Source organism: Bidens hawaiensis, unplaced genomic scaffold (assembly GCF_021521415.1).
Source record: "Bidens hawaiensis isolate Kalapana, Puna unplaced genomic scaffold, B.hawaiensis_p1.1 tig00000978_1, whole genome shotgun sequence".
NCBI lineage: Eukaryota > Viridiplantae > Streptophyta > Magnoliopsida > Asterales > Asteraceae > Bidens > Bidens hawaiensis.
In genome coordinates this window covers 4952886-4963719 of record NW_027491058.1, presented here as the reverse complement: position 1 = coordinate 4963719, position 10834 = coordinate 4952886, and the positions used below count along the sequence as shown (strand labels likewise).

At 31.5% G+C, this 10834-nt stretch overlaps 1 protein-coding gene across 1 annotated transcript; it reads left to right on the top strand.

The window, feature by feature from the left end:
* Positions 1-4806: 4806 nt before the first annotated feature.
* Positions 4807-10627, top strand: LOC143550019 (WAT1-related protein At2g39510-like). The gene is made up of 7 exons (XM_077040762.1): positions 4807-5006; positions 5089-5151; positions 5384-5500; positions 8223-8466; positions 8664-8825; positions 9695-9846; positions 10438-10627. The coding sequence occupies exons 1-7, from the start codon at positions 4807-4809 to the stop codon at positions 10625-10627; spliced, it is 1128 nt and encodes a 375-aa protein (XP_076896877.1).
* Positions 10628-10834: the final 207 nt, after the last annotated feature.

Genomic DNA, 10834 nt, shown 5'->3' with positions numbered 1-10834 from the left:
ATCAAGTCGTCCTACTTACACACACGTGTGAGTTTACACATACAAGTGGTTAGGTGACCCTCATCCCACAAGTATTGTAAAACCACCTCAAGATCGCAAGTTTTCTTGAATGTGGTTAGGTGACCCTTACCCCACATCAAGTCTACAAGTGACTTAAGTGTCGTATAAAAGGATGGTGTTCAACTTGTTTTAAAAGGGATTTTAGTTTTCAAAAAAAAATTCTAGATTGGAAAACTATTTAATGTACCTTCCATTTGCATGCATTCAAATGTATGGTACATTTGAAAACCAAATTTCAAATTCCTTTAAATAAACCATTTTATTATGAAATCATTAATAGTTAATAAAACCAATTTTTATAACTTAATAATTTCAAAGGAATCACTTTTATGCTAGTTGTAGATTTTAATTGTTAACATCCAAACATGATAAAACAATAAACATAAATCAACCACACAATCATAAAATACAAACACAAGTCCATAACCATAGCCACCTAGTATGAAAACACTTGTTGACCGAAACAAGTGTGCCAAAAGGTCTCTCCTAAGGGATGAGAATGACACAAGGCATGTGTCGGTGAACTCCCACTTGATCCCGCATCCATATGCTTCAAGTGTCCACCTTGTGATGTGACACTTCCACTTTATTTAGGCTTCCTTTTGGGCTCCAACTTCAGATCCTAGCTTCCATGGGCCTCCAAGTTTGGGCTTTGGTCATTGGGCTTAAATCCCATCATGGACTATGAGGTCCATTAAGGCCCAAAACCAAAACCGTAACTTTGTTGCTTCTTCTTTTATAAAAAAATATACTTAATACATTTTTCTCCAGTAAAAGAAATACAACTAATCTACTTATTATTACAAACCAATATGAAATAATTAAATAGATTACAAAACCTAAATAAATGAATATTACAACCAAATTGAATATTAAACAAATCACAACACAAACACACATCCAATAGGTCATGGCTAGGTTATGAACATCCAAATGCACATCCAAATATGCAAGGTCTTAGAAGACCAAAATGGTTCCCCTCTTACCCATAAAACTTTCGGCCCAGAGAAACACAATCGAAAGTTTCGGGTTTTGTCCAAACAAAATAATTAATCATCCACATGACTTAATTCTTCAAGATTATCATATGCATGTAAAGTATAATCTTGAGGAACCAAGGGGCAATCAAAAGCCAAAAAAAACTTTCGGTCATATGGTGATCCACACCCTAAAACCCGAAATTTTTTGGATCTATGAAGCATGTATCCGTATAAGCGGCTCTTGATGCCATTGTTGGGTTTTAGCAAGATTATCAAAGTCCAAAATAACCATTTATTAAGGAAAACTCAGCGGAAATAAAGTTTTAAATCTTGTTTAACCAATACACATAAACCCGTTTATGTTAAACCCAATCCAGGATCCATATACGACATGCATGCTATCAAAACACAACCATAGGGTGTTAACATACATACCTTCAAATCCGAGAATGAAAGGGATGAATGAGTTTGAATGACGAGCTTCCAAAGGAGGAAACCTCAAGCTTGTATACCCAACGAGCTCCAACAAATACCTTGGTTGCTAGGGTCCTAACACTTGATGCAAGAACAAACCCTTTTGTTCCTTTTCTTCTTCTTCTTGTTCTCGGCTTCTATGGAGAGAAAGAAGAGAGAGTTGTGTGTGTGAGAGAATGTGTTGATTATTCACTAAAGAATTATGATCTTCTAATAAGATCAAATGCATGTATTGAAAGAAACAAAAGGAGGAGAGAGAAGAGGGAAAAATGTTTTTCCCACTTAAAATTCAAATCCTCTTTTATTACTTACAATTTATTTACTTATAATGTTTATGTTATAAACATAACATAAGTAACATGCAATATTTCATTTAACCAATTTAAATAACATCTCTCAAAATATAAATTATTCATATAATTTTAAACACACAAATGCAAATATTTAGAAATCCAATTTCCAAATATTATAAGTGTTGATAATCATTACTTAGATCATATCTAATAATAATTATCGTGGTGTTTGTCTAGCTTGTTATTGGGTATGACCCAACTTGGATCAATACGTACTAGCCACATCAACTCTAATATGTGTCTTGGGCAGATCGATTCCAACAGAATAATGTTAATATTTAAAAAAATTAAAAAAATGTTAATATACAAAACTATGTCTTTTTATTTTAACCCTTATATATATATATATATGATGAGTATCGTTACAGAACTGTTAAATTATTTAAGAATTTGAAAGAACCCTTGAAAACTAACGTTTTTTATAAAAATTTTTGTATGTTAATGTTAGTTGAGTGTAGCTTTATCATTGTTTATATCTATATTTACGATTACAATTTTGAAAATTAGTTTTTATACATATCTGTGTTTTGTTTTACACCTATTTAAATTTGTTAGTACATAAATTTTACACATATGTATACTTGTTATTTATATATGTAATCAAATAGTTGTATATAAAATATGATAAAACTACTCTTAAATAATGTTAATTTATAAAAAAAAATTAAAAAAATATTTGGTTGTGTAGAGTTCCTAAGAGTTCTTAATTTTTTTAGAGTTCTTAAATATATATATATATATATATATAGGATTAGGATCATAAGAAAACTTTTTTGAAATTGAGAACTATGAGAACCATTATGGATCACAAAAAACCCAAAAATAAAAATAATCATAAATAAAAAAAAAACACAAAAATGAAAAAAGTAAAAAAACCAAAATTCTTATTTTAACATCCCGGTTTCATTAAAAAATTAAAAAAAAACTCGGTTTAGCAAATTATATACACATATGTATAATATATACATATATGTACATTTACATGATTTTTTTTATACACATGTGTATAATTTAAGATAAATGATACTGTACATATGTGTATATTTCATAACTAAAGATTAAATAAAATTATACATATATGTGTAATACGACATTTTTTTTTTATTTTTTTTAATGAAATCGGAATGAAATATAAGAATTTTAGTTTTTTTACTTTTTTAAAATTTTTGTTAGTTTTTGTTTTATGATTTTTTTAAATATTTTCTTTAAAGGTGTTTTTAATGGTACAAAATGGTTCTCAAAGTTCTCAATTTTCAAAGAGTTCTCTTAGGATCCTTACCTTATATATATATATATCACACACCATTAAAATAGTAATAAAACCAAAGATCAGCTCATGTATATTTAATTTATCTGAAATATTTTAATATTTAAAACTTAATGCATATATGAAATCTTGTGTATGATAACGCACAGATGAGCTTTAGTGGTTGTTCAAAATGAAATTAATAATAATAAAAACAAGAAGAAAGAAAACAAACAAATAAAATAACATTCATGATAGGCACATAAAGTATAATGAAAAGCTCACAAAATTTCAAACGGAAAGTAACTAAGCCCTTGTCCAAAATTATTTACTTCATAATTTCACAATCAAAACTCACTTCACCAACCAATCATATTCAAATAGTAGTGAATTTTAGTGGAAAACCTCACCAAATACCAATCATCACTTTGTGAAGTGCGCATTGATTGTGTAGAAATAATCTTTTTTGTCAACGAATCTAATTCTGCAAAACAAGAACCATTTAACTTTGGAGGTTAAGTTTCATACACTTTGATTTTTATAAATGCGTTTTTCACGTTGGTAACGGTGTCTTTATAAAAAATGTTATAACATTTCTCGTATCTTGTTATCCAAATTCGAATCCCTCTTATAATGATGTTGTCTATATTTCAGAGCACGCACATGAATCAAGATTCGAACTAGGACCCCTTAGAAGAAAACCTCTTGACCACCAATCAATGTGGTGGTGATAGCTAATTTAAGATTCTTCTTAACCATAACATCCCCCTTACCACAAATCACAGTTTTTTATTGATATATATCTTTCAAGTTTTTGATAAATAGTTACTTTTTTTTAATAACAAAGTTTTATATAATTTACTATAAAACGATTACAATAAAGTGATAGGAAAACGGGCAACAAGCTGCGCCGCAACCCCCTTTTATAGCGTCAATTACAATAGTTACTTGACGCAAAATTCGAGTATCAACCCACACCACGTCTTAAAAGTTACTTTGATTTAACATATAAGTCTTAAAATATAGTGCTAACTTGAGATTAACATTTCTTGTAAGGCTATGTGTTATGGGATAACTAGCAAAAGTTACTTATCGCGTCACGTCACTATCGTATTGGATAACTAGTCACCTGTTAATTTAAGAGTTATGGGATAACTAGCCACTACCCCGTTAATATAATAATTAAACTATTTAAAAGTTTAATAAAAAATGAAAATGGTAAAGTGAGGTGAGTTGAGGTGGATTTTTTTGTTGGTTTATTCATTTAATTCATTTGGTTGTTAGTGGGGTGGACCTATAATTTTCTTTTATAGAGACGTTATTGTGGTGGCGTTCCCCATCTATGGCGCTCTAACAAAAAAAAAGGCATGGCATGATGTTCATGACGTCATCATGCTTATGTGACATGGATGGAGCCTTAATACGACATGGATGACGTCTCAACCACACATAGCTTAAATATATATATTACGTACATTACGAATTTGCCAATAATATATTGTAAACATTTTTCCCCATATAAGACAACAATATCCATCAACTATACATACTGAAATAGGTAATAATTAGTTATTCTGAAATAATGACATGTTGGCATTCAAACTTTTACAAAAAGTCCAGATCAAAGCCGTTGTGTATAAATACCACCACATACCATTCCACTATCAAACAGAACATATACCCATAAACCATCATGTCTAAAGAGTGGCTTAATAGGGTATATGTCTGTACTAAGCCATTTGTGTTCATGGTTTTCTTGCAAACTTTTTATGCTGTGAATGGATTAGTTGTCAAGTCTGCTCTAAACAAAGGCTTGAATCATTACACTTATGCCGTTTACCGAAGCGCGATTGCAGCTCTCTTCTTTGGTCCTTTTGCTTTCTTCCTAGAAAAGTCTGTTTGTTCATGTGATACTAATGCACAGTTTTCTTTCTTGTTTTAATTTGTTTAATCATTGTTTTTTTTATGCAAATAGAAAAATTAGGCCAAAGATGACGATTTCCATTTTCCTGAAGATCATGTTGCTGGGATTACTAGAGTATGCTTTCAGTATTATATAATTTTATTACAAATGTGGAAGAGAATATAAAATACTATAAAAATTTAAGTGCACTATGATCTTTGTGCAAATTCTCATTATTGCCCCTGTAGCGTATGTGTTTGGCATATATGCATGGATTATGACTAGCTATAGTTTGCTACAAACTTGAAATTATTTTTTGTATATTATTCTCCAATGATAATTACGGTCCATTATAAATACAAAACAGGCCAGTGATGAACCAGAACTTGTACTTTGCTGGAATGAAATTGACAACAGCAACTTTCACGGCGGCTATTTTCAACATGGCTCCCGCCATTACCTTTGTTATGGCTTGGATCTTTAGGTAATCTCGTTCCTTAATTAATGTTTATGTCTTTAATTTTTTTTCTGTTCCTGTACTTTTTTGTTTTTCATCAAATTTGTTTATTTAGCAGTTATTAATAAAAAAATAAGCTAACTTTTGTTTAATTTATTAATAATATATGATTTTTTACATTAACCAAGAAACGTTTTAAATTCTTACTTTCTAAGTTTATTCTAATCAAATTTTGTTTTTGCACTAAAAGAAAACTGTTTCATTTTGTCATTCTTACTTTGATAGGAATGGTAGGATGATTAAGGTGTTAAATATAAGTTCATGAGTTCAAATTCTATAATGTGCAAACATTTAATCAATCACTAAAAAAAGAAACTGTTTCGTTTTCTACATCTTTTTTTAGGATGATAGTAAGAAACAACAAGGTTTCCAAGTAATTTACGACCAATTTTATTTTCGTTGGAAAAAGCGTCACGGGAAACTATTTTTTGATCAATTCCCAACTAAAACTGACAATTCTTTTACAACTGAGATTGCGACTGTGTATCTACAAAAATATCCGGTTTCTTACTTTGGTCCTCTACATTTTGCGACCATTGTCCTACCTTGATATGTTTGCGACCATTTTCCTATCATTTATCAAGAATACACATTTTTAAGCCAAAAAAATCAAGCAATTTTATGTCCAATGATCACTTCAATAATGATTTTTTTTTTGCTTCCGAACCCTAATAATTTAATTACTAAATCACTTCTAATTTTAAATAAAAATAAAAATATAAATATAAATGCTTTCTCCGTCTCTCTTTAACACCCTGTTCTTGAGTTTTTTTAAAAGATGGAAAGGAAAGGAAAACTAAGGATAATTAAAAGATGAGTGTTCTTGATTTTTCTTTAGGATGGAAAGGTAAAGAGTAGGATGAGTTAGGAGGGGTTAAATTGATGTATTTTTCCAATAAGTTATCCTCCCAAAAATGGGATGATTACTAAGGATAAGTTTTTTCCAATAAGTTATCATTTCCTTTCCTTTAATTTCCTTCCAACTCAAGAACACATCTAATTAAAAAAATTTTCTTCCCTTCCCTTTCTTATCCTTCCCTCTCATTTCCTTTCCTTGGTTAAAAAACTCAAGAACAAGGCGTAAGTGTCATGGTTTGAAACACACAAAATTCAAGGTAGATTGAATGATTACTTATTTTGTTTATCAAAAAACAATAATGCCCTTAAAAATTGGGTCCATCAATATTGTTTATTAATGCTAGTTATGTGTATTTAAAGGTGAGTAAACTTGATAATTGACTAATAAATTTTGAAAGTGAACATTTGTAATGGAACAAACAAACAAAATATAAAATATATACACTTTTAATAAGACGGAGGGGGTACAAAACATTTATAATGTTTTTTTTTATATCCCGATACAATTTTTATTAGAAAGAGTGTTTGTTTAATCAAAAAATATATTTATGTAAAAAATTGAGTTAGTTTCGACTACTTAGGTGGAAGAGAAATGTTATTTTTTTTAATGAAAGGTTAGACTACACCAATAAAAATTGTATAATCCAACTATCAAGTGCCAACCTCTTCATGTGTCTTATGACAAAAGACCATGATTCTTGGACCACCGCTAATTGACTCAAGTCCTTCTATAACCGTCGCCCAATTTCTTCTCTTGTTCGCTCTCCTAACACTAGACCCAAAATAAGGCCCATCATTGGGTGTACTCAATCATCTGCCATCTTGGATCCTGTTAGCAACAGCTACTGCGTGGGACATTACTATCAGCACAACTCGTAGACTTAAACAAGGTAGGAACGCGTTGAAGAATCTATAAATTCAGTGTCGCTAAAGAAGAAATTGACACCAATCGAAGGTGCATGTAGCCAGGAAACACGAGTAGCACCCACCGTGGCACTTCGTAAAGATATCTTTGCTGTAAAAAAACTAGTGGCCACCATGGCAATTCACTAAGATTCGTCTAGATTTTCTCCATGACTCCATGAGGACAAAGAATGGGAATGATGCATGCTACTTCCATTTTCCATGTCCACTAGCTAGGTCCATGCATGCAGGCTATGCAATCATGATTAGTCAGTAGGCCATTGCTGTTTCATTAATGGATTATCATCTACAAATATATCCGGTTTCTTACTTTGGTCCTCTACATTTTGCGACCATTTTCCTACCTTGATATGTTTGCGACCATTTTCCTATCATTTTTCAAGAATACACATAGCCCATGATCTGTTCTAATTTACGTTCTTGTACTAGATTTAATGAAACCGTGTCCCCACTATAGTTAATAGGAATACTTTTATTAGAGACCAATCATGGGTTAAGTTAATTACCACATATCAACTTAATATAATATTGGTTTCATTAAATAGCTTCATTTATTACTTCCTTTTTTCCTACCCTTTCTCGTTTCCCTCAGACTAGTGTCTGTCTACTCGTAGCACTTGACAATACCCTTTCTCTAGCCAGTAGCACTTGACAATAATCAATATCCTAGCCAGTTGTTAGTAGCCTGAATAAATGCTTGTCAAACTCTATATGAATACAGAAAACCATCGATAAACCAAATTTTCGGCGCTTCTAATGAAATCTAGATGCAATTCTCTATAAATTTATAAAGTTTTCCAGTGATTTAAACAAGCATGTTTTCTTTTCAATTACTTTTTCAAGTGTATCATATGGAAAATATCGTTTGACAGTTTTCCGACCTAATGGTTATTTTATTTTTTGGTAGGCTGGAAATAGTAATGATGAAGAGTTTACATAGCCAAGGAAAGATCATAGGGACAATAGTGACGGTTGGAGGAGCCATGATAATGACACTAATAAGAGGCCCTTCTATACAATTTCCATGGACAAATAACCATACTCTTCATCATCAAACTTCCGTTAACACTTTCAGTACTCAAGATCAGGTTAAAGGATCTCTCATGATCACCGCCGGTTGCTTTTGTTGGGCAGGTTTTGTCATTGTCCAAGTAAGTTTTCCATATATATTTCGATCTTTTTCCATGGATTATACGATATGAAACCAGAAAAAAAGAAGCATTTGATGTGTTTTACAAATCTAAAAGACATAACTATGTTGGACAATAACATTAAGATGATATTAGCAACCAAATTTTAGCACCACAATTTCTAATTCTCTTTGTTTCATATATATGGTGTAAAAAAGGCATTTACATTAAAGTCGTACCCGGCCGAGCTCTCTCTCACGGCGCTGGTGTGTATGGTTGGCACATTGGAAGGGTCCGTACTTACTGTTGTGGCTGAGAGGGCGAATGCCTCCATCTGGGCAATAAGCTGGGACATCAAACTATTCGCGGCAATTCACGGTGTAAGTACTAAAAGAGCAGTTCTCACTCTGCATATCCATAGGATTTTGGGCAAATACTTTATTCAATTATAAATTCTTAGCTAAAAGAAAGTTATAAAACCTGGTATCAATATATACCAAGTCAGTCAAATTCAAATAAGGGTCGATCAAAGTTTTGATCAATTTGGTGTGTTATTGTATGTTATATCTGCAATAAAGGGCCTAAACACTATTAATGTTTTTAGTATTTGTGTTACAAAAATCTAAATAACCTAAATATATAGCTAATTAAATACGACTACATATCCAAGTACTCATTTTCAATAAGCCAAATCCTGTCATGTGGTAGGGGGCTCAAAAATTTCTCGTGGAACGCCTAGCCAAACTCGGATGCCAAGCGTGGATCCGTACAACATTGTCTTGGCCCGAGTGGGGCGGTTGGGGCTCTCGCTTGAGAGCTGTGGCTCATTGAGTCTAATTAGAACGTCACCGTTCAAAAAAAAAAGCCAAATGGTTTATAATTTATTGAATTTATAACTAATTAATTAGGTGATCTAACTACTTTTTTGATAGTTCACATTAATAATTAAGTATGTAGAAATAATAAAAACAATATTAATCTACATAAAAAATAAAAATGTGGAAACCGCAAAAAAAATCACCTAGAAAAATACAGAGATTTAAAATTTTAGTATTCATTTGACTTTCATATGGTAAAAGCATGAAATTTAAGCGATTTTTCAACTTATACAAGTTATAAGTGTGGACTTGTTAATATGGTTTCCACATTTTATATCTATTATTAAGATTTAAATTGTCATGTCATTTTTTTTATTAATATTCCCACATACATGTGAAGAGTTGAGTTAATTACAATGGTTTGGTTGCAGGGAGTATTGTGCTCTGGATGTGCATATTACATGTGTGCAGTAGTAATCCGGGAGAGAGGACCAGTTTTTGTGACTGCTTTCAACCCTCTTGCGATGGTTATTATCGCGGTTTTTGGGTCTTTCATTTTAGGAGAGAAACTGAACTTGGGAAGGTACACAACTGTCTCAGTTGATGATCACTAGCTTAAGCAATCATATGTTTCTATTAAGTTATAGGGTTAAAACATATTAAGATAATATAAAATAACTAATTTATAAATAGTTGAATACCTTGGAGCCAAAACAAGTTGAATTTTTATGAAGTTGAGTTTAACAGTATGGAATTCATGTTCATGTTAGCTTGAAGCATATGACTGCATGACTTAAAGTTTATAACACATCAAGAACTAAATAACAAGTGAAGAGTTGAGCCTATTCATTTGTCAAGGAAATATGTCAAGCAATAGTAGTAAATTTGATCTTACACCTACCACCATCTACAATCAAGTTAAGTCTTGTTAAACATGCATGTATGTATTATCGGTGATAATTGTACATATACATGGTGCATATATAGAGAAAGGTGTATTTGAAAACACACAAGAAAAAAATATTGTTTTTGTTCCTTCGTGATAAAAGCACGATCGTGTAGGCATAAAGGATAAATCACAACTTCTAAAGCGGACTCTCACCTAGTCACCGTATAAATACCCCTTGTTTTATAGAAAGGAAACTCTCTTAAGGTTTTTTTAATTTTTCTATAGTGTTCTTGGAGCGGTAGTTATAGTCGTTGGCTTATATGTGGTCCTATGGGGCAAGAGCAAGGATCAAAACCAACAAGATCAAGACTTATCGGTAAACCAACAACATTGTGATGGCATGAAGACTCTGGTGTTAAAGCACAATCTTGTTGAATCCTATGAGAAAACATCTGATAATCATAACTATGTTTAGGGAATGATCATGATATATATATTTCTTTTGTTTATCGGTTATGTCTGATATATTGTCACACCCCGTTAAGCGAATTGCGGAAGCGTAAAACGGAAATGCAACAGATACAACTGGTATCAAATACATTGTTCATAAAGAAACATTACTAACTAATTTACAATATATTATATCGTTCTAACATCTTTTACAAACTAGGTGATACAATTA